Here is a 24531-nt window from a genome sequence, read left to right as displayed (position 1 = left end):
ATCCACTCCACTTTGTGGCAAACGGATGGATTCTGAATGGGGCCCATATAATGTGTAGAAAAAGATCTTTACAAATACATCACCTATTGATACCTTTCAATATACAATAACTACATATCGTAAGGCTGATCCACCTACAGATAACGAGGTCACGGTCAAACATTACGTATTGATTAGAGTGAGTACACAGAATGCCAAATTCCAGCTTTCACAACGGAATTGCACAATGTCAAGCTGAAAGTTGGTATACATGGTGGAGTCCGATATCTACGTTTCAAAGGTTACGCTAAATTACATTCTTGTAATGTTTTTCTTTTTGTTTTTGTTTTGCACAAATACATGCACCCTTCGCTCTGAAAATAAGATGGATTTGGTTATTCCCAGGATCCACTCAAAAATAATGCACAAGATTTTTCCCCTGCAGCTCCGACTCTGTGGAACTCACTTCCACAAGCAGCGCATTAGTCCTGACATCACACTATGGGAGGGGTTTCACCACAATATCAGCCCTACAGAGCCCCCTGATGATCTAGTCGAGAAAAGGAAAAGATTTCTCATGGGAAAGGGGGCATCAGCTACTGATTGGGATGAAGTTCAATTCTTGGTTACGGTTTCTCTTTAAAGAGAGCCTAAGGTAAAAAAGAAAAATGGCCCATTTACTTACCTGGAGCTTCTTTTAGCCCCCTGAAGCCTTCCTGGTCCCTCACCGCCATCCTGCATGCCGCCGTTCCTCCAGTGTCACCCTCCAACGCGGAATGTGCGGCCCTGTACCGCGTGTCTTCTATCACACTTCCGTGGCCAGGAGTGCCCTGCGCTTGGGCAGCAAGCAAAAACTGCTACCACACATGCGCAGAAGGCTCCCAGACGCGGGAGCGTGATAGAGGAAGCAAGGGCCAGCACCTGCGCAGAGGCCAGCCCACTCATCAGTCGGCCGGATTACAGAGGGGGACAGCGGATGGCAGGATGACAATAAGGGAGCAGGAGGACTTCAGGGGGCTGGAAGAAGCCATCTGGTCCCTTGTGGTCCTCCCGATCCAGTGTGTCGCTGTCTCGGACTCCCGCACCTCAATCCCGCTGCCATGGCTGAGGGCATTCTGGGCATGCACATTTCACAAGACTTGCATCTGTGCAGGTGCAGAACGCCCCCGGCCATTGGTGCATGATCAGGAAGGCATGCGGCCGTGCAAGTGCAGCAGTCCCCTACCAGCAGAGTGTGACTATACAGCGGCAGAACAGTGCAGATCGGGAGGACCTCGAGGGGCCATGAGGACTGGAGTTCACAGTGGTGGGTTGTGGTGAGGCATAATGGCCGCATTGTAACACGGCTTACCGCACCGCCTGTGAGGTTTACAGTCCAGCAGGTGTGTTGCGTTATAACAACGTGCGACATCTTAACACACAGAATGCAGCACGTTTCTGTAAAACACACACCTTGACAGTGACAGTGAAGCATTCCTTTCTTTGACTATATGCTTCACTGTATATTATGCAACAGGTGGATAACACTTTCCCATTCTGTTGTGTTCCTGCTGTTATGGGGAACGCAACGCCCACTGTGACCCTAGCCTTAACATGATAAAATGATCCAAATTTTACAGCAGTTTGATAAAAAGGATCGGATTTCCCGAAAAATTGTTTTTTTATTCAAGTAAGATATTTTATTCGATAAAAGTTGATCGGTAATGGTGGATTTTTCTAATCAATTTTTATGATAATTGAATGGTGTGTGGTAGATTGTTAATGTATTAATAACCCAAGTAATTTTCTCAGAATTTCCATTTTTATCGTAATTGAGGAAAAATTGAACATAGGTGTGTGGTACATTGGTCAGATTTTTGAAATGTTACAATCAATCAGAAATATTGATGGCTATTCTTGAACTGAACAGATATTTAAAAAAAAAAATTGTATGGCTTGTGGCCACCTTTGTTACATTTAATTGCACAGATTTTTCCGTTGAGGCAATCAAAAAACTGCAGATGCATTTTTTTTTTTTTTTTTTTTTTTTTTTTTTTTTAAGTCTGTGACGGTTGTCAAAGGCCTTGGCATCAAAAAGTTACACGATTGACAGGTTATAAATACAGTAGCTTGGCCTATATGAGCCACATTCTTCACAGCCACTGGCAGCCATAAAACCCGAGGACTGACCAAAAGCAGCTTCCTAGTGACCTACAGCTGAACTGCCTGACCCCTGAGAGAAACACACATTACTGAACAACTTATTCTAGGAGACCATAAGTGCCAGCATGCCCATGTACAGTGTGAGCGGAGGTGGAAATTCAAGTCATTTTTCATCAATTTCAAGTATGTATCATTCCCCCCCCCCCCCCCCTCCCCGACATATAACTAAAGTGAAAAGACAACTAACGAGAAAAATATTACAGTTTAAAATACATTAAAAAAAAAAAGTACATTTCTCACAGAGTAAAATGTGCTATAAATTACCTTTCTCCTGTGTTGCTGTCACTTATAGTAAGTAGTAGAAATATGAAAGAACTGACAGGTTTTGGACTAGCCCATCTCCTCATGGGGGATTCTCAGGGTTTTGTTTATTTTTAAAAGCACTTAGTGAATGGCAGAGGCTCAGTCCAACTGCCAGAATAGTGTGCAAACAGGTAGGGGGGGGGGGGGGGGGGACAGCCTGCATCTTTGTATAGCTCCTTTACAGGGACTGTATTATAAAGAATAAATGAAATACTGAGATTGCCCCATGAAGAGATGGACTAGTCAAAAATCTGTCAGTTCCGTCAGTTTTCTAACTACTGTAAGTGACAGCAACATAGGAGAAAAGTTATTTATAGCTTATTTTACTCTTGAAGAAACATCCGTATTATCTGTAGGTGTTTATATGTTTTTTTTCAATGTTACTATTTTTCTTGATAGTGGCCCTTTAACATTAGCAATAGGCATTTTACAAGTGTGGCAACCAATAAACCCAAAACAAAAATGACAAACGAAATGTGGTTTTTTTCAGAACATTTTTTTTATTAATATACATGAAACATAATACATTCCATGACACTTTAAACTTTCTTCCAGGTACATAAGGTCTCCATTCTGACCTGAAATGACCTTCCCCTCCCCCCCCCCCCCCACGAGACGCAATTGTCATCGTACAAGAAACATTCATTGGCTCGCATGGGATCGCTCGGCCCAGTTTATAAAAGAACACGTCATCAAAAATTAGTTTCTTGAAATTCATAAACTAAGATGATCAAATACGGTTTTAAACGCATGGTACAGATTTCCGTATATATATCTCGGCGAGGAAAGGCACGTCTGAAACGAGACAAACGGCAGGACGCCGCGGACATTTCAAATCCTATTCTTCAAACACGTGAATAAGGGTCACAACGTTCAACGGTAAACAACTTAACGCGCAGCAAATCTCCTTCAGCGGGGGTCATAAAAATAACATAATGGCCGCAATTCACTGAGCTTTATCAAACACTTTATGGAACGTTAGATTTTCCCCATGAGGTAAATGATCAAATTTTGAATTCACTCAGGCGTTATAGATTTATTGAAAGTTTTATCGATAAAACTTTCAATAAATCTATAACACCTGAATTAAAAATCAGATTGTACCCATGAGGTAAATTTTCAAACGTTCTGTAGTGTTTCATAAAGCTTAGTGAATTGAGGCCTATGTCTTGTGCAACTGCTTCCTGACCGCTGCAGAGGGCAGGAAGTGACATCATCAGAGGGCGTTACGAAAGAGCTGGACTTCACAGGACTGCCAGGGTTTGGGAATTTTTTTTTTTTAGGACCAGTTCACACGGTTGGCTTGCGGTTTCGCCAAAAAGCGTTTGGCATAGTTTTCTAGTCAGCTCGTCGTCGCATTTTGATTCCCTTGGGGGATACGGAATCGGGAACACAGCTGATGCTAGAAGCTACAAGCAGTGTCTTGGAAAATTCATTCGACCGTGGAGCTTGCGCATTTAACGACCAACGCACTGCGACGCTCCCATTCATCTCAATGCAGTAAACAACGTGTGAGGTCGTCGGCAGCTGTCTGACCCCGCCCTTAAAGCGGACCCAAACCAAACATTTTTTTTTAATTCAAAATATTTAGTTGCACCACTCTGACATATACAAAGATAAATAAACACTCCTTCAAGCCTGTGAGCATTTCAGTGCATGCTTTTCACCCTTCTCTTTTCATAACTAGGGTTATACAGGTGGCAGCCATTAGCAATTCCTCCATTGCCAGACACCACCTACTCCACCAATTTGCCGGATTTTTTCCGGCAATTTGAAATGAAGGGAGGGGTTCTTCCAATAAATGTAAAATATTGTATATTTGTCATCATGCATCTGAAAAAAAGGCTGCTATTTATTAATATAATTTAGAAAATAGATTTTATTTCTGAAATCTTAAGTTGAAGAGAAATCGAGAGCCCAATATGGTGTAGTATGCCAAAATTGATTGGATAAATGAAACAGTGAGATGGTAATACTCACAAACACGGGTTACCACCTAGGTAACCACTCATTAGGCAGGTGAGGAGATAAGACCTGTCCTCACTCAGGATTAAGAAGTCGCTCTCTGTAGATAGGAAGAAAGGGGGTAGATCACCCCTCCACCTGGGGTGGACTCAAATATATTGGTAGGTGAACAGAGGCGCCAGAAGGAAAAAAGTACATAAAATTTTTAAAAAATTGCTGGGAGGAAGTGGTGGACTCGCCTCCGTTAAAGCAGACACCAAGGACTGTAAATATATAGATATACACGTTTATTGAAAATACCCCAAAGATGCAACGCGTTTCGCGGGCACAGCCCACTTCTCCAGGCAATAAGCAGGGGATAAACAGCAGCAATTCAGTTATAGCAAGCAGAGCACCTCTCACAGCAGCAATTCAGTTATAGCAAGCAGAGCACCTCTCACAGAGGTGCTCTGCTTGCTATAACTGAATTGCTGTTGTTTATCCCCTGCTTATTGCCTGAAGAAGTGGGCTGTGCCCACGAAACGCGTTGCATCTTTGGGGTATTTTCAATAAATGTGTATATCTATATATTTACAGTCCTTGGTGTCTGCTTTAACGGAGGCCAGTCCACCACTTCCTCCCAGCAATTTTTTAAAAATTTTATGTACTTTTATCCTTCTGGCGCCTCTGTTCACCTACCAATATTTCTGAAATCTTGTATTTTTAATTTGGGTCCACTTTAATGTAAGTAGATATGCTAATATATAAGCATGGCTGGATTTATGGCAAGGCCACGGCCCAGGGCGCCAGGTAGCAAAGGGCGGGCATGTAAACCGCAGCAGTCACACCCCAGTTCAAGGCCACCCTGCTTCCCCAAGGATGAGCAGTGGAGCACTGGTCCTCTGCTCCCCCACCCTGTGCTTTTCCGCCCAAGCACAGCACTAAATGGGGGAAACACAGGACCAGGGAAGTACATAGGATGGGGGCGCACATGATGAGAGCACAGGACCAGGAGAACAAAAGGACAAGGGGAGTACATAGGACAGGTGGTGGTGCACAGGATGGGTTGGTTGGGGGGTGGTGGTGACAGTGGGCCTTGGGCGGTAAATGTCCAAGTCCGGCCCAGTATATTAGGCAGCCTAGAATGCCTCCTAACAGGTTATTCTTATGACCCCCGTTCAAGTCGTCTTTAAAGATCATCGTCATTCGCCCGATGGCCGCTTACATCCGCCACTTCAAACTCAATGGACAGGAAAGAGTGGTCAGGACGTTTCGCCAATACTCGCTGCTATTCCTGCTCTTCATCAAGTCCATTAGCTGCAGCGCAAGTAAAAACCTTTAAATCATTTAAAGCAAACTTACAACTTTCTTCAAAGCTAAAAAAAGGTGACCATTCCTCCAGCAGGCTTACAACTGGGAATGGCCAATGGGATGGGAAGATTTCCAGAAGGCATGCACATTGTATGCAGGAACTGGGCCAATCAAAACAAAAAAAGTGCATCCAATTAACCCAAAACACTTGTGTATGGCTGACCAAACACTCCTGATAACAGGATAGTTGGCCGTCTCTCCTGCATAATATAAATGTGGTTCTTGTTTTCTTAGCAGCAGTCAGAGGCTGTATAAACCGGTCATGCGACTCTGAAAACAAAATAATCAAATGCTTCATTTTGATGTAAATGTCTTGCCCCTCCCCCCAGAGTTCCCACTGGCTGAATAGCTGATCACATGACTGTCCTGAGAGCCCCAGATGTCAGCAAGTTTTCCTCGCTGCAGATTCCACTGCCCGGTTTCCTCTGAAGTCCTAGCGCCAATCAAAACATTTATCTTCGTTTTGGGAAGAGGGAAAGAAATCCTTTTATTTGCAGTCAGCAATCACAGTACAAAAGGAGTTCATAAAACCTCCGTCACTTGGTTTTATTGCTTGGATTCCCAAGGTTTGGATTAGGGGGTCGTCCTGCCGACATCCGTATTCATGTCATTATCGTCAGTATTTCCTTCTCAGTGTAAACAAATAAATGGAATTAAAGGCTAAATTATTGGTTTGTTGGAGGGGAACATAGTAAACAGAAAGAACGAAGTCTCAAAACATAATCAAATATGGAAACTGCGTAGGCTGTGGACCAGTTGATTGCAATACTGTCCCTTAAAGTAGCTGATAAAGACAAAATACGTTTGTAAACGTTAATGGATTGGCTATTATGGGTCTATAGAGATCAATGCCTGCGAAATCGCAATCGTTTTTCAGCTGTGAATTGTCAGGACGAGAGGATTGCTTCATAGTGTACCGGCTCCCCCTTCCTCCAAGTCTTGCATGAGGAAGGTGTATTTCCCAAAGTCAGAGTCGCTGGGCTCCAGAAGTTTGTCTTCGCGAGCCTTCGAAACCTTAAGCTGCAGGACCTGCCGCCGTTCGTGCCATTCCGCCAGTTCTTCCCTTCCGTGCGCAAACGGGCAATCGTTTCCATGGGTGCAACTTCGGGTCTCTTCATATCTGGCCAATTAAAAACAAACATTTTTATTTCCAACATAAAACAGCACAAATAAATAAAAACGCATTTTCACGCGGCAATCAGAGGGCAACAAAAAGCTGGTGCTAAAAATGCTAATTTCTTTACTGTAAATGTTTCCATGATTACCGGCCTGCAGCCACTAAACACACTGAAGGCGTTCCTCTGACTCAGCTAATACAAAACCAGTTTCACAGGAGAAACCTAGACAGGATTATAGTGATGTATCTTCCACTGCAGCCGGGAAACTAGCATTTCTAAGGAGGCTTTACAATGGAAGGTTCCCCCATTCCACCATGAGGAGTGAACTTTGTAGCCATAATTCAGTCTTGTGGAGTTTTCATTCTTAAAGTGTAACTGTGGGCATAAAAATGGAAAATCAATTATTTATTTTTATCTGGTAAACAATAAGGACGCTAACTGTGCAATCCAAACGTTAAAATCACTATTACTTGTTGATAAATGATCATTCCCCAGTTTACCTGACTTATTTGGTACACACAAAATTTGGTACGCAAAAAAGGAAGTTGCAGGGCATGTTGGGTTGTTTTTTTGCTTCTTTACTTCCCCTCAGACTTAACTAATGCAGCCTGATTGGCCGAAGCCTCTTTCCCTTCCGTTTTCCCCTCCCACACCTCTGTTCCTCTCTGATTGGCCAATATTTCTCATGCTGAGACGATGCACATTTTATAGTGGAGGGCGGGCAAATCAGGCAGAGGGAGGAAATGACATCAAAATAGCCACAGTTTAAATGGGAAATGCGAAGAAGGATTTTCTCTTTTTTTACTGTAGAAAAATCACTAAAATCAAAACGTGGACAGTGCAATACATATGTTATACAGTATAAGTAGATAAATACTTGCTCTACTTGCATACGTGTTTTTTTCTGAGATAGTATGTCTGCCAGCTCCACTTTAAAGAGAATCGGAAGCTGGATTAAAAAAATTAAAATAGATACTTAACTTTGGAGAGGGAAGGCTCTGGGTCCTATAAAGCCTTCCCCCTCCTCTCCCGGTCCCCGCGTTCCTGTGCTGTGTCCCCCGTTCAAATATCCCGCCACGGGAGGCTTCGGAAATCTTCAGGAGCCCGAGTGCTTCCAAAGACAGGCCTCTCCAGACTGCGCACGCTCAAGATCGCGCTCACACGCACGCAGCACGGAGTCTTTGGGAGTACTCGGGACCCCGAAGACTTCCAAAGCTTCCCTCAGCGGCAGAGAGCAGTCTCCAACACCCCCCCTTTCTGCTGCCCGCCAGCAGAGCTTACTGTTGGTGGACTCTGATACCTGCCGGCATTATTGTTATTTTTAATAAAATAAAAAAATAAAAAAAAGTCATTTTTCTTTCATTTACTTTCTACACCATCCCTCCCTCCCCCTGCCAGCTAATCAGCCTATGAGAGTGGATCATTCTCGGAGCCTCCCACGGGGACAGCTGAGTGACATGGCTGTTTCCCAGTACAGCGCTGCTGTAGATCGCAGCGATGTACAATGTAAATAGGCGGCGATTTTGCCGTCTAACAGTCTCCTAGCGGCGTTCGCCGCGGGGAGACCGATGGAGTGGAGCTCATTCAAGCAGCGTGCGCGATTACCTGCAAAACCCCGCCCCAGGACTTCACGTTAATTGGCGTGGAGCAGTCGTAAGCTGATTAAAGGACACCTAAAGTGAGAGGGATATGGAGGCTGCCATATTTATTTCCTATTGAGCAATACCAGTTGCCTGGCAGTCCTGCTGCTCCTCTGCCTCTAATACTATTAGCCATAGCCCCTGAACAAGCATGCAGCAGATCAGGTGTTTCAGACTTTAAAGTCAGATCTGACAAGACTAGCTGCATGCTTGTTTCTGGTGTTATTCAGACACTACTGCAGCCAAATAGATTAGCAGGGCTGCCAGGCAACTGGTATTATTTAAAAGGAAATGTATGGTGGCCTCATTCTTCTCACTTCAGTTGGCCTTTAAAGTGGTACTAAACTCAGAACTTCCTCTCTGTTGTAAAACATTAGCCACAGCATGATAACCATTATGGGAAATAATATTCTGCATGAAATGCTCCTCAAGCGGAATCTGTGTAGGAGAAACAGGAAAAAAAAAACGGTGCATAAGAACAAACCATCACTGCTTTCAAAATCAGTGAGGGTACAATGGGCGGTGCCCAACCCTTCTGTGAACCAAGACAGCATGCAAGATGTGAAAGCACTTAGTCTTAAAGTGGATCTAAACTCTTGCATAGGAGAGAAGAACACAGAGAAATCCACCCTGTGTGTGTTTATAGAGAACAGTCTGTCTAATGCTCCCTTCTCAGCAAGACAATTTCCTGAATAAAAATTCATAAAAATGTTCAAGACATTGAAGCGGTTTTAAACTGACAACATATGCAATAAAAATGTGTTTTCCTACGTTTTATAACTCATACAATTATCATATTTGCGTTTGTGCACAAGTATTATTATTCATTTACAAATTATAAGTTCCCAAAGTTCACTTTAGTAACTTTGAAAGCTGCTGGTGCATTTTATACATAACTGGTTTTATTCATCTTGTATTGAAGGCAGAAATGCTTTCTGATGGTCGGTCTGTGTTCAGGAGCTTCTGCACAGTCAGAGAATGTGTCACATTCCTCACTTGATACAATTAAGTAAACACAAGATAACATTTTCTCCAGTTCGGATGCGTCCAGCTTTCTCTGCACTGAGCTTGTAACTCCTGTGTTTAATACTAATTGAATGCTGTTCTAGTAAAAAAAAAATGCTGGTTGTATATAATATGCTGTAAATAATCTTTTAAGCAAAGAAGAGATGCTGGGTTTCATTCCGCTTTAACAGAAGGTAAACAATGTGGAATGGCTTTTAGGACACCTTCAGCCTGCTGGACTCCTTGTATGCTTGCATGAGCTCACAGCCTCCAGCCTACAGACCACCTGACATCTAACTGCTAAATAGTAAACCGCACAAAATGACACCCCCTACTTGTTCACCATTTACCGGCATACACTGCTTCACTTCAGCTAACACCTGGAAATATGCCTGAAGAAGGGGACTAGATCCCTGAAAGCTTGCGTGATTGAACTTTATCAGTTAGCCATTAAACGGTATAACTTTTACAAAACTTTTTTTTACCTACATAATCCAATTGACTAACATCGTGCAAAAATGATTTTGCTACAATCTAACTCGTAGTGAGTTTCCTCACTTCCGGTTTGTGTTAACCTCCCTAGCGATCGGTTTTTAGGGTCTGTAAGTGGTTCAATTTTTTCACAAGTATTTATACCCCAAGAACAGGGCGCGGAGGGGAGGAATCGTGCTGCTAGAGAGATATGCTGCAACCCTGCACATTACTTTCCTCCCCTGAATCCAGCTCTGCAATTCTCCCTCCAACAGGTGGCGCTCTACCTTCTATCCCTCCTTCCACCGGGTGGCATTCTACCCCTATAGTGAGATTGCAGTCTGACATCATGTGACAAACAGCGATCTTACCAGAGGGATCCAGAGCCTCCGAGGACCGGAAGAAAAATGGCTGCCAGCATCTTAATCCTGGGGAAGGAGAGTTAAAAAATGCCCACTGCGCGCAGGCTCGGCACATACCTCCCGGCGGCTACCTTGAGTCAAGCTCGGGTTTACCGCTCTGAGCTGTGGATTTCTGGCCCGAGCCTGACTCGGGGTTACCGCTAAGGTGGTTAAATGTATGGGGCAGTTTTAGTGACTGAATAAACCTACTGACCAGTCATCTGTAATCGATTTATTGGCCTGAGTCCAGGCAGTAGCAATCACCTATTTATGAAGTTGTGATGTAGCTACCCGATCTATACTCACCTCTCGCAGAGTTTGAACTCGCCGGCGGGGAAGCGATACTTCCACAGACTGTCCTCGCTCTCCAGGGTGAACACCCGGTCCTTGTGCTTCTCGGACTGGATGTGCTTCTGCCACTGCTTCTCGCTGTTGCTGTTCTTCCCGCAGAGATAGCAGTGGAAGCCGGCCTGCAGTCAATGAGAGAGAATAGTAACAATATACAACTGAACGCACACTTTCCTTACAGATCAAAGGAGTAGAGAGGGTCAGCAACATGCTAAGAATTAAGAGGCGAGCCAAATTTCACCACCTGTGGTAATAAAAATCCAAGAAATGGTTTCAATGGCCTCAATTCCCCTCATTGTCACCTGGTACAAGCAGTAGGCGGTGCAAGAGATTGGGGCGGGGGGGCTGCAGTGGGGTCGCGTGTGGCCTCCACATCTCCTACACGTGGATCCTGCAAGTGGATCACAACTGCCGGGATCGGAGTGGACGTGCGCGGCCAGATCAGTGGCTAACTTTGGTGGAGGGTTGCCCCGGGTTACCTTTTCCCAGGGCCCCTTAAACCAGCTCCGTAAGAAGGAGGACAACTGTGTGACGACTGGAACGGAACCCCACCCAGGTCTTTCACATTTCTCTTATACACGGAGGCGACTATCACTTATTGCTTTGGAGAAGCCGGTGGAACATGGATACCATTCCTTGGATTTTTATCAGCTGAGGTGGTAAGACTGAATGATGCGTCAGGGAACTGATTTCTTTTTTCTTTTACAATGAACTTTATTGATCACATGTCAAATTACAGACAGGGTAGGGGGAAGAACGGATTTCTATTTTGACCATTTCACTGGGTGCCAGAACTGACCTTGGGCTGCACTCCGTTGCTGCGCCAGTACAACCAGCTATAACTCTCTGCCAATTTTATGTGAAATTTAGAGATGGTCACGGAGGTGAAAACAATTGTGTGGAAAAACATTTCTTTGTTACAGCTGCTACAAATCCTGCAATAAGTCTGCAGTGTGTCTACTTCCTACTTTCATGGAAGCAGACATAGGGTTAACATCCTGGGTTTACAAATTAGCTGCCGAGGCTGCAATCTGATACAGCTGAGGGATCAAATTACAACTTGTGATTACAGATGAGGGGTAATTAGACAAGCTATACTGTAAATACATACAGGGTGCATTTCTCTCAGTTTTCCTTCTGTCCTGTGCAAGAGAACAGGTCCACTTTACATCACCATATAAATCACAATAACTTGGAATTATTGATCTTTAATTGATTATATTTAATGCATGCGAATTGTAATCAGCTGGAAATTGGGCCAATCAAATGACTATCTGCTGATTCTGATCGGCACAGTCCAAGCTGAATACAATTAGCTTTACATTTGCATGCAAGCCAGGATTATTAGGAGGTGACCGGCTGTGTCTGGTCCAGGAAAGAAAACGTTACCATGAGATCGGCGTAATCAGTCGGCATCAGAATCTGCTTCTCGCTGTCCTTGTCGGATCCTGTGGCTGCCGCCGCCACTGCTGGTGCCGCCTTCCCCGACTTCTCGGCTGTGCCGTTCTTTTTGCATAGATCGAATACCTGCGTCAAGTCCAAAACTGACACAAGAATAACAGGGATGAATATACATATTACATAGTGATGAGAATATGACGTGAACATGAAAACCACCACACTATAGGTGTCCATTAATGGTACAATTTTTCCTTCAGATTCAATCTCTGGACGCGATTTGAACGATCAAAACTGGAAGGTAATTATCGATTGTTACCATTAACCACTAACTGACCACTCTACACCAACGCGGCGGCAGCCCCAAGACCGCTCTAGGCCGATTGGCGTGAACGGCCTTCTATTGGGCTAGCAGGAGATCGCGCATGCATCGGTTGGAAGCGGCCATCGCCACTCTGAGACTAAGAAGCCGAAACCGCCGTCTATAAGCATTGTACAGCACTGCGTTCTACAGCAGCGCCGTACTGGGGACCCCCTGGGACACAGGAGAGCGATCGCCAATAAAAGGCTGAAGCCTATGACAGCCGATCGACATCATTGGCTGACTGGGGGGGAGGGAGGGAGTTACACAAAATAAATAAATGAGCAAATTTATTAAAAAAATAAAAACAAATATTTATTTAAAAAAAAAAAAAAAAAAACACTGGGGGAGCGATCAGACCCCACCAATACTGAGCTCTGGTGGTGGGGAGAAAAGGGGGGAAATCACTTGTGTGCTGAGTTGTGCGGCCCTGCAGCTTGGCCTTAAAGCTGCAGTGGCCTATTTGCAGAAAAATGGCCTGGTCTTTAACAGTGCGGTCCTCAAGTGGGTAAAGGAACTATTTAAGATGGTTTTACATTCTAATTCGATCATAAAATACAACTTTTGGATTGCTTATTTTTCCAATTGACCAAAGAGTCGTCTCACATCGAACTGAGCCACACATGGCACAAATTTTCTTTATCATAAAAAGCGTCGAAAGATCGAATATGAAGGAAAAAGTGTGTCATTTACGGGCCCCATTTAAACAGATTTCCACCTACGTTAAAGGACCTCTATTCCACAAAATGTTTTAAATTTTAAATACATGTAAGCACATACAAATAAGAAGTAAGCGTCTTTTACAGTAAAATGAGCTATAAATGACTTATCCTATGTTGCTGTCACTTACAGTAAGAAGTAGAAATCTGACAGAACTGACAGGTTTTTGACTAGTCCATCTCTTCATGGGGGGAGTCTCAGGGTTTCATTTATTCTTTACAAAAGCACTCCCTGGAACGGATCTATACAAAGACACCGGCTACCCCAAACCTCCACCACTTTGCACACTATTCTGGCAGTTGCACTGAGCAACTGCAGTTCACTAAGTGCTTTTGAAAATAAAGAAAACCCTGAGAATCCCCCATGTGGAGATGGACTACTATAAAAGCGGTCGTAATGTCATATTTCTACTACCTACTGTAATTGACAGCAACATAGGAGAAAAGTAATTTACAGCACATTTTACTCCGTGGGAAATGTACTTTTTATTCATGTATTTTACATTTTGCAATAGTGGTCTTTTTAAAGTAAACCTGCGATGGGGACACAAGCAGTGGGAAGACTCTGGATGATCCAAAAAGACTTCCCAGATCCTCTCCGAATTCACAGTTACCCGATAGGGCCCTCCATCTTCTGTCCACATTCCTGGCCACGTACGAGCACCTCTGCACCAAGCATGTGCAAGTAAGGTCTGCACATGCCCAGTAGAATGAAACAGTTGTGCACAGTAGAAAAAAAAAGTGTTCACGAGCAGCTTCATACAACTGGGCATGTGCAGTCCTTGCTTAGGCATGCTCAGTACAGATTTGTCTCTGCACAGCAGAAGCAAGGTCATCAAGAACCTAATCGACAAGCTCTTTCAAATGGGTTTAGAGGGACCCAGTGCCGGAGTGGTCGGCTGCAGGAGGATCCAGGAAGCCTCTGGACCATCCAGAGAATGGAAATCGATCAGGAAACGGCCTAGCAACACCGCCTCTGCCGTATACACGGCCACATCCAAGTATTAACCACCTGAGCGGTCTGGACGAGCTCAGCTCGTCCAACACCGCCGGAGGTCGCCGCTCAGGCCCTGCTGGGCCGATTTTCATCAAATAAAAAGCAGCACACGCAGCCGGCACTTTGCCAGCCGCGTGTGCTGCCTGATCGCCGCCGCGAGCAGCGGCGAAAGAGGGTCCCCCCAGCCGCCTGAGCCCAGCGTAGCCGGAACAAAAAGTTCCGGCCAGCGCTAAGGGCTGGATCGGAGGCGGCTGACGTCAGGACGTCGGCTGACGTCGATGACGTCACTCCGCTCGTCGCTATGGCGACGATATAAGCAAAACAAGGAAGGCCGCTCATTGCGGCCTTCCTTGTTTATTCTGGGCGCCGGAGGCGATCGGAAGATCGCCTCCGGAGCGCCCTCTAGTGGGCTTTCATGCAGCCAACTTTCAGTTGGCTGCATGAAATAGTTTTTTTTTTATTTAAAAAAAACCCTCCCGCAGCCACCCTGGCGATTTAATCAGAACGCCAGGGTGGTTAAATGTCACTCCTGGTGCCCGCGCTCTTGAGATGCTCACCTACCTGGCTAACGCAACTTCCTCCACTGTCACCCAGTGTCGGCCACTACTGTGAGTGCCTGTACCATGTGACGCGTGTACCATGTGGAACCTGTGTGATGTCAAGCACACACGCCTGGTACCACGTGATACAGGCGCTTGCAGTAACGCTGGACGAAGGGGTAATGGTGGAGGCCTCGAGTCGCGCCAGACAGAAGAGACTTTCGAGAGCACGGGCTTCAGCGGGGACAATTACATACATCAGAGGCGCTCTTCATAGACTCGGACGGCAATTGCTTTATTCTCCTCCTTTCGCTGCCTGATGAAGCGGGGTCACGCCCGTGAAACACGTTGCAAATACCTTGTGGAGTGTTTTAATGAACGTTTTCCGTGTTGTAACCCAACACGTCCCTTTGCCGTGTCCTTTGGAGAGGATCGGGGCCCACCCCCACCACTTTTATGTTTTAAACATTTTACCTTGTTTTATACTTTTGGCGCCTCGGTTTACCTTGATAATTTACATACGTCGGTCATCGTGATATTGCACGTGCAACCAAGATATCCCAGCATGTCCTTTTGATGCTTTCATCCAATATAGATTGAAATACCAATTGGACATGCGCCACAGAATTTCATCCAATTCGATAAAATCGGGTGGTCGATCGGGGCCACAAAATCGGTAGCTGTATGGCCAAGTTATCAGACGTCAGTGGTAACAGAGGTGCATCAGAGGACGTCAATGGTCCTGAGGTACAACTCCCGTTCATGCACATATAAATGAAAATCATTTGATAATCAATAACAAACCATTTTGAGAAAAACGTAAAAGTTTTAGGAATGAGCAAAGAGATTTGGAATTGAAGGCGGAATATGCTAAAGTCAATAGTGAAGGCGAAATTCCACCATTCTGCCCCTCCCATTAACTTCAATGCATTCCGCCGCTCCTCCCTACTCGACAGCGCACATAAAAATAAGTCAGTTTCTTAGCAACGGATATAAAGTAGAACTTAGACTAACTTTTGTTCTCCTTCATGTAGGTCCACATGTCCTTCTCCTCATTGCTGTGGGCGAAGGTGCAGTTGCCAGGATACTGGCATTTCCTCCCATTCTGCACATGGACGCAGATCTGAGGACAAAACAACCACAGCAGCTTGTTACCAGCCAACTATTCATTCAATAAAAATAAAGTTTTGACACAATGGGCCAAATTTATCAACGCATTACCGACAGTTACGGCTTCTTAAACAGTTCTAACCAGAAGAGGAACAGTTCTGTATGATAGTAAGAAAATTCTTAAATCCTACTTATAGCGGTAGTTTAGCATGAATTTCTAGAACTGCACTACAGTGAAGAAAGGTGCAAATCCATCCCTAAACTGCCACAGATTGAGAAGTGCTTAATAAAGAGAACCAGAGACCATGAGAAAATGTTATAAATACCTGGTGCTTCCTCCAGCCCCATAAGCCTGGATAACTCTCACGCCGCCGTCCTCCGCCAGTACCGGGCCCGGTCATTTCGGCCAGTCGACACAAGCGCAGTGCGCTCCCTCCGTGCAGCACAGGTGCATGTGTACAGAGCCGGAGGGAGCCCCTGGGCATGCGGAAGACTGGTCGCATCGGGCGGAAGTGACAGGACCCGGTACCGGCGATAGAGGCAGCGGAGGACGACGGCGTGAGAGCGATCCAGGCTTATGGGGCTGGAGGAATCCCAGGTATGTAGAACATCTTTTTTTCATTTTTTTAGAGAACGTTAGTCTCTGGTTCCCTTTAATAGCACACCTACAGATTGTGCAGTGCAGGCTAGACATGATTTGTGAAATGCTCCTCCCCTCTGCTGAATTCCTCAGTCAGAGCCCTTTCTGTATCAATACAGCAGATGTATTGGTTACCTCGGCAACAGCAAAATTCCCTCACACACTGCACTGTGAGAAACCTTCCTAACCCCTTCTATTTTGGAACAGTTTAAGAAGGAAACCGCAAGATCTAGAGATTTCTTAAGAAGTCTGAGACAGTTCTGCACAAGTTAAAACCTACCAATATTTTGTCTCAGACACGCTTAATAATTGTCCCTCAATGTTCAAATGGATTTTCCAGCACCACACCACAAAAGCCAAACGCTTACCAGAACCTGCAAGACCCGCACTAGAAGGTCTCTGAAAAAGATTATTTGAACCTCTCAGCTGCCATTTTATGCTGAGACAACATTTTCTTTTTTAAGATGCCATTTTCTTTCTATTGTAACTTTTAATATTAGTTCAAGTTGTACATGTTTAACATTTTGAAGAAAGTCATCGAGAAGCCATTTTTATGCGAAGTCATTATAAAGATACATATGCTAAGTTTTCTTTAAACTGCTATTTGTTTTTTACACAATGATATTTCTGTGCCTAGTTGACCAAGGCTGAATGACATCATCTGGCCTGGGAATGATCATTTTCTTTAGTTGTCTGAATTGCACAAATCAGAAGGAGCCCCAGTGTTCTTTAAGACGGACGGCTCAGAACTGCGCATGCCCAAGTGCACAAGCTTGAGCATGCACAGTACCGGAGCCACCATCTTTGGGAGCACTTGGGTTTCCGAAGCTTCCTGCGGCAGCAAATTCTATTTGGCCTCCAAATTCCCCAGATCTCAATCCATGGGATGTGTTGGAAGACTAAAATCCAATCCATGGAGTCCCCATTGATTGGACTTGAAGGACCCACAGCTACAATTTTTTTCAATGTTTTGGATTGTTAAAATTAACCCATTCAGGTTCCGTCGTTTTCACGTGAGAAATGTTCACCTCCCATTCATTAGCCTATAACTTTATCACTACTTATCACAATGCACTGATCTATATCTTGTTTTTTCCGCCACCAATTAGGCTTTCTTTGGGGGGTACATTTTGCTAAGAGCCACTTTACTGCAAATGCATTTTAACAGGAAGAATAAGAAAAAAATGGAAAAATTCATTATTTCTCAGTTTTTAGCCATTATAGTTTTAAAATAATACATGCCTCCATAATTAAAACTCACGTATTGTATTTGCCCATATGTCCCGGTTATTACACCGTTAAAATTATGTCCCTATCACAATGTATGGCGACAATATTTTATTTGGAAATAAAGGTGCATTTTTTCCATTTTGCATCTATCACTATTTACAAGTTTAAAATAAAAAAAATATAGAAATATTTCATCTTTACATTGATATTTAAAAAGTTTAGACCCTTAGGTAAATATTTACATGTTTTTTTTTTTATAGTAAACATTTTATTTGGGTAGTTTTGGGAGGGTGGGAGGTAAACAATAGATTTATAATGTAAATGTGTGTTAATTTTTTTTTTTTCTTACAGGTGTAGTATTACTTTTTGGCCACAAGATGGCGGCCATGAGTGTGTTTACATGACGTCACTCTAAGCGTAACACACGCTTAGAGTGGCGCATCGGGAAGGGAACGGCCAGAAAAGGCGCAGCTTCCGAGAGAAGCTGTCGCTTTTTCAGCGGGGGAGAGGAATCAATGATCGGGCACCATAGCCCGATACATTGATTCCCTGGCTACCGAATCCGCGGCCGGGAGTGCGCATGCAAGCGCGTGATCGGCCGCGGGAGCGCGCGGTAGCGCGCATAGTTCCTGGACGTAGAAACTACGTCATCAAACTGCTCATCGTATCTATGCCGCAAAACAGTCTCAAAAATGACCCCAAAATAAAGGAATAGGAAGAGCGCTAAAGGCTCACAAAATCGCTTTATGCGATGATTGCGTTCGCGATTTTAAGAATACATACATTGGACTTGATTCACAAAATGGCGCTAACTGTTAGCACGCTGTGAAAAGTGCTTTGCGTGAAATTTCAGGTGATAACTGGTATCGCGCGCAAAAATTTGCGTTCGCATGTTAACGTGAAATTTGTGTGTGTTAACGGTCGCGCCCTAAATTTGCGTTATCGTGTGAACGCGACTGTTAACACTAATTTTTCACGCGTTAACGCCAATTTTTGCACGCGATAACTTTTCGCGCAAAACCCGGTTTTTCACACGAAAACGCGCAAAAAGCCATGCTAACAGCACCGTTTTGTGAATCAAGCCCATTTTATTTATTCTCTTTCCGAGTGTCAGAGTTCACTTTCTAACTTGCGTCAGGGAGTGAATTAAAATAAATCGCCCTGCAAAAGCGCTTTAGAAAAGCGCTTAAAAAAACGCATGGCGCAGGCAGGCGCTGGGAGGCACTATAAAAAAAAAAAAAAAAAAAAAAAAAAAAAAAAAAAAAAAAATCACAAAACGCGTGCGTTTGCAATTTCGATTTTAGATATGAACAGAGTCTCAGATTTAGAGTTAGATGATTTTTGTACTGACCGCCATGATTATTTTTAACAACTTTGATCATCTTTTCACCTTTTTCCATTTTGGCATGGCGTATTTGTATTGCCATTTGTACACAAGCGATGACATTGAATAATCTGCATAAAAGAGCACGAGCCAAATTTATAGGATTTATACCATAACATTTACAAAAAAAAAATCCTTGTAACAGTATTATTGGTATTATTGCATGTTATGTCATACTAACCCCTTGGACTACAATTTTTTTTTTTTTTTACAGCTACAGGCCTGTGTTGGCGATTTTGGCATATTGGCCTTTAGTAGGGATGATCCATGAGATGCAAATAATGACTTGCATTCAAATTTCATGCTAATGTTCTGCAGCTTCAATTTGGACCAATAAAAAATTGAAAGGACGTAATTCGTATTCGACGTTACAGCTGCGTATGATTAACATGAAATTTGAATGTTACGAGGCAATTTGCATCTCATCGATCATCTCTGGTCTATAAGTATTTTAAAGTGTTTGTGTCTGTACGTTGCAGACGTCTCAAAGCGTATCTTTGCCACGATTACTTCCGAAGATACGCCTTGAGATGTCCGCAACGTATGGATGCAAACATTCAGAAACGCCTGAAGAGATCTGTGGCAGGGGAATGAAGTTTTTCCAGAAAACATCTTCAGATGACTGCGGTGTATGGAGGTGAAAACTCGGAAAAGTCTTAAGCCCAATCTACACGATACGATTATTTGAGCGATTCGATTAAGATTCTATTTACGATCAGATTAAATCCGACATGTCCGATCGGGATTAGATTCGATTCGAATAGATTTGCCATTGCAAAACAATGGCAAATCAAATTGAATCCCGATCGGACAGTCGGATTTAATCGGATCGTAAATAGAATTGTAATCAAATCATACAAAGAATCGTATTGTGTAGATTGGGCTCTTAAGGTTGCCCACACATCAGACAATGTATGGGCAGATCGACCAAGAGACAGATCTCTCTGATCCAATCTGATCTGTTGGCTGCCCATATACCACAAGCCGATTCCCAATCAATTTCATGCTGAAATCGATCTGGAATCGGCCTTGTGACGCTGCATCCGACCGCCTTGCCGGCCCGACGCTGTCCCCCTAATGTTTAATGTGCCCCCTGTGCGCTATACATTACTTCTCCGTGTCTGCCGCTGGCTCTGGGCTCCTCCTCATTCTATCCATGCGCCCCATTTAGTTGCCGGAGTAACGTGGGCGTGTGATGTCATATGCGCCCTTGTGTACGCCGGCAACCACGTAGGGCGTGTATGTAGGACAGAGCCAGCAACGGAAACGTACAGGTAATGTATACTGCACTGGGCACCGGGGAGCACACTGAACGACATCGCTCGCTGCTGCCACCTGACATCTTGCAGCATGTCCGATCGGCATGCCTGGCACCAAATTGGTTGCATTGTTGAGCAGGCATACACTTGGCAGCATTTCATTCAATAATTATTGAATCTGATGGTCGATCGCCCACCAAGTTGCCAGATGTATGGGTACCTTAAGTGTTTCTAGGCAGGGCGAGCTACAGAAACCCACAACTGCGCTTAGCAATATACCTTCTGTCTGGAGTAGATTTAGCTATCCGGATAATTACATTTGACAAGCGATATAAAGAAGTGGAACTTATTATGTAAGGGCTTAAACACACACACACACACCATACACACCATACACACACACACCATACACACACACACACACACACACACACACACACCATACACACACACACCATACACACACACACCATACACACACACACCATACACACACACACCATACACACACACACACCATACACACACACACACACACACACACACACACACACACACACACACACACACACTGTACACACACACACACACACACACACACACACACACACACACACACACACACACACACACACACACACACACACACACACACACACTGTACACACACACTGTACACACACACACACACACACACACACCATACACACACACACACACACACACACTGTACACACACACACTGTACACACACACACACTGTACACACACACACACACACACACACACACACACACACACACACACACACACACACACACACACACTGTACACACACACACACACACACACACTGTACACACACACACACACACACACACACACACACACACACACACACACACACACACACTGTACACACACAGACACACTGTACACACACACACACACACACACACACACACACACAGGAGGGTGTAGCCACAAAGCAAATAAGGAGTGGCAACGTCGTTGGGAATTTTCCAGAAACTGGCATAAACCTCCCAAGCAGCATTTATTACTTGGTGAAGGTCCGATTTGATTAAAATTCAAAAATCTACTTACCTGGGGCTTCCTCCAGCCCCTGGCAGCCGTCCTGTGCTCTCGCCCCAGCTCCGCTCCCCGCCGCCGGCGGCCCGGGGTCCACTCCGGAGCAAGATGCCTACTGCGCTCCAGCGTGCGGCTCACTGAGTCGCGCTGACATCATTCGGACTGCGCCTGCACAGTACACTTCGGGTGACATCAGTGTGAGGTCAGCATCTGCACCGGGGGAAACCGGGAGCAACCGAAGCTGCGTAGAGGGCACAGGACGGCTGCCAGGGGCTGGAGGAAGCCCCAGGTAAGTAGATTTTTTATTTTTTATTTTTAATCAGCTCGGACCTTCACTTAAAGGGGAACTGAAGAGAGAGGTATATGGAGGCTGTCATGTTTATTTCCTTTTAGACAATACCAGTTGCCTGGCAGCCCTGCTGATCCTCTGCCTCTAATACTATTAGCCATAGCCCCTGAACAAGCATGCAGCAGATCAGGTGTTTCAGTGGTTCAGACTTATAAGTCTGATCTGACAAGACTAGCTGCATGCTTGTTTCTGGTTTTAATCAGATACTACTGCAGAGAAATAGACCAGCAGGGCTGCCAGGCAACTGGTATTGATTAAAAGGAAACAAACATGACAGCCTCCATATACCTCTCTCTTCAGTTCCCCTTTAAATACGGTTATCTACAATCTGCAGTCATTGCAGTATACAGAGCAGCTGCTGCTTTTGATGGGTGTGTTTCCAAGATACAGAAAGGTGGCCATACACTCGTTAGATTAGCAGCAGATAGATTATCACATAGATTTCTGATCTGATGTGTTTAGGAACATTTTTTACTAGGAACAGATTTCCAATAGATTTCAGTATGAAATCTATTGAAAATCGATCGGATGGCATTTTTTTTTGCCATCAGATTTCCATTATGTCCAATGCAAAATAATAACCCATCTCAACAGATCCACCCAGATTTTCCATCATGTCAGATCGATTGAAATCGGCCGCAAATCATTCGAATCGGCAATCGATCGGCCGATAATCGGCTGAGTGTATGGGCCCCTTAACAATTACTATTCATTGTATCTCATTGACCGACCTACTGATGAACAGTCACTGATCGGTCCTATTGTTGGATTTACGGAAGCAGAATGGGATTGGTGGATGTAAGGAAACAGGACGGATTTGGTGGATGTATGGAAGCAGGACGGAATTAGTGGGTATAATGGAGGCACTAATGATCCAATCTTTTTCATCCAATATTACCATTTCTATGTAATGTAAGGGACTGCCTAAATTATCCATTCAGTATATTCACTCAATTTACCTTTATACTATATAGATTTGGTAAAATTGGATGAAAAAGATTGGATCATTAGTGGTCACCTTAGTTAAGGAAGCAAGACGGAAACTATTTTCTGTTTTCAGTCGGTCGGAAATTCCTCAGTTCTGAGAAAAGTCTGTCCCCTGTGTTGAGAGTTGGGAATACACACAGCGTACGAGTCCAGCACCAAGCAATAGAATTATTTTTCTCTAGGGCTACGTTTCCACTGTTGTGTACGATTTTAGAATTTTTGAAAAATTCACACTATTTTTCTAATTGAAATCGCGTGTAAATTTGTGTGCGGTTTTATGCGAATTTGTGGACGTTAAAACGTACATAATCTGCCTAGTAACAGCTTAGTCATGGCAAGTTCCTGTTCTTCCTACTTAAAACACTGCTGAAAACTTACTGTGACCAGAGTAAGGACACCAAGAGCCAAATATAGTGTTGTAAGTACTGGTAGTTGAAATGAAGTATGATAGAGTAATAAGCTATACTCACAAAGCAGGGTTACCTCCAAGGCAACCACTGTAATAGCAGGTGGGGAGATTAGACCTGACTCCACTTAGGATTAAGAAGTCGCTCTCCGTAGATGAGAAAAAAAAATAGGGGGCATCACCCCTCCCCAGGGGTGGACATGATATAGCGTAATATGGATACAGAGGCACCAAAAGGACAAAAGGATCTAAAAAGTTTAAAACGTATAGGAGGCAGTAGTGGACTTACCTCCTCTAAGCAGACACAAAAATTGCCAATGTGTTTGTCAAATACAACAAGTTTATTTACATACTCCGGGGGGACAATGCAACGCGTTTCGCATGTTTGTTCCTGCTTCATCATGCAATAACAGAACAATAGCATATGTGGTCTGTAGGTCAGAGGTACCTGGCTCTTCTACTGACCACATATGCTATTGCTCTGTTATTGGCTGTTGTAGCGGGATCAAACCTGCAAAACGCGTTGCATTGTCATCCTGACTTATGTAAATAAACGTGTTATATTTGACAAACAAATTGGCAATTTTTGTGTCTGCTTGGAGGAGGTGAGTCCACCACTGCCTCCTCATGTTTTAAACTTTTTAGATTTTTTTATCCTTTTGGTGCCTCTGTATCCATACTACGCTACACTTCCTGTAACCATGCTAGGTAGAAAGTGAATTATAAAGCAAATAACTTGAAAATTTGAGTTGCTATCCGATGCCATTACAAAGCATTATACGCGAATCGCGTACGATACGCACAAATTATATGAAAAAATAAAGCAGGGCCTCAGAATTTTTTTCCAGCATAAGATCGCTTACGAAAATTCACATTAAGTGGAAACTGCCCCTTGTACTACCATTTGTTGCTAAACTAATGCAAATTTTCCATCTGAAAAATCTACTGCAAAACGCACAAGTGGAATCATAGCCGTTATATAACTCCGGTCGTTTTAGGTCAGGACAAGTGAGGACAGCTTTGGATAATTGACATTTATATTGCAATTTATCTTCACACTCTTCTCTCGTCTGACTGTTATTCGCTGTTCAGCACCAACATGCCAACTAATGTCACAATTTCACTTTTTCAAAAAAAGCCCTGTGCCTTACTGAGAATCTTCCTAGAGACCGTTCTACTTTAGACATACGGGAGGCGGGGTTTGAGGGGATGGCAAGCGGCTGGAGGCGGGGACTGCAGTAGTGGCCAGCAGAGTAATAGCCAATAGCAGACCCGGATTTA

The 24531-nt window shown here is 44.1% G+C and overlaps 1 protein-coding gene across 4 annotated transcripts in view; it reads right to left on the bottom strand.

Annotated features, from left to right (window-relative positions):
• Positions 1–5095: 5095 nt before the first annotated feature.
• The window catches only part of ZC3H7B (zinc finger CCCH-type containing 7B), a 123485-nt gene continuing 104049 nt past the window's right edge, over positions 5096–24531 (bottom strand). For all 4 annotated transcript variants that reach the window (XM_068252049.1, XM_068252046.1, XM_068252048.1 and 1 more), the window contains exons 20-23: positions 15811–15919; positions 12172–12326; positions 10741–10904; positions 5096–6919 (exon numbers count right to left, since the gene is read on the bottom strand). In XM_068252049.1, coding sequence (XP_068108150.1) covers positions 6706–6919; positions 10741–10904; positions 12172–12326; positions 15811–15919 — 642 coding nt within the window. In that variant the 3' untranslated portion in view covers positions 5096–6705. The remainder of the gene's footprint in view (positions 6920–10740; positions 10905–12171; positions 12327–15810; positions 15920–24531) is intronic.

The sequence above is a fragment of the Hyperolius riggenbachi genome, chromosome 9 (assembly GCF_040937935.1).
Source record: "Hyperolius riggenbachi isolate aHypRig1 chromosome 9, aHypRig1.pri, whole genome shotgun sequence".
NCBI classification, from domain to species: domain Eukaryota; kingdom Metazoa; phylum Chordata; class Amphibia; order Anura; family Hyperoliidae; genus Hyperolius; species Hyperolius riggenbachi.
This window is presented reverse-complemented; position numbering and strand designations above follow the sequence as displayed.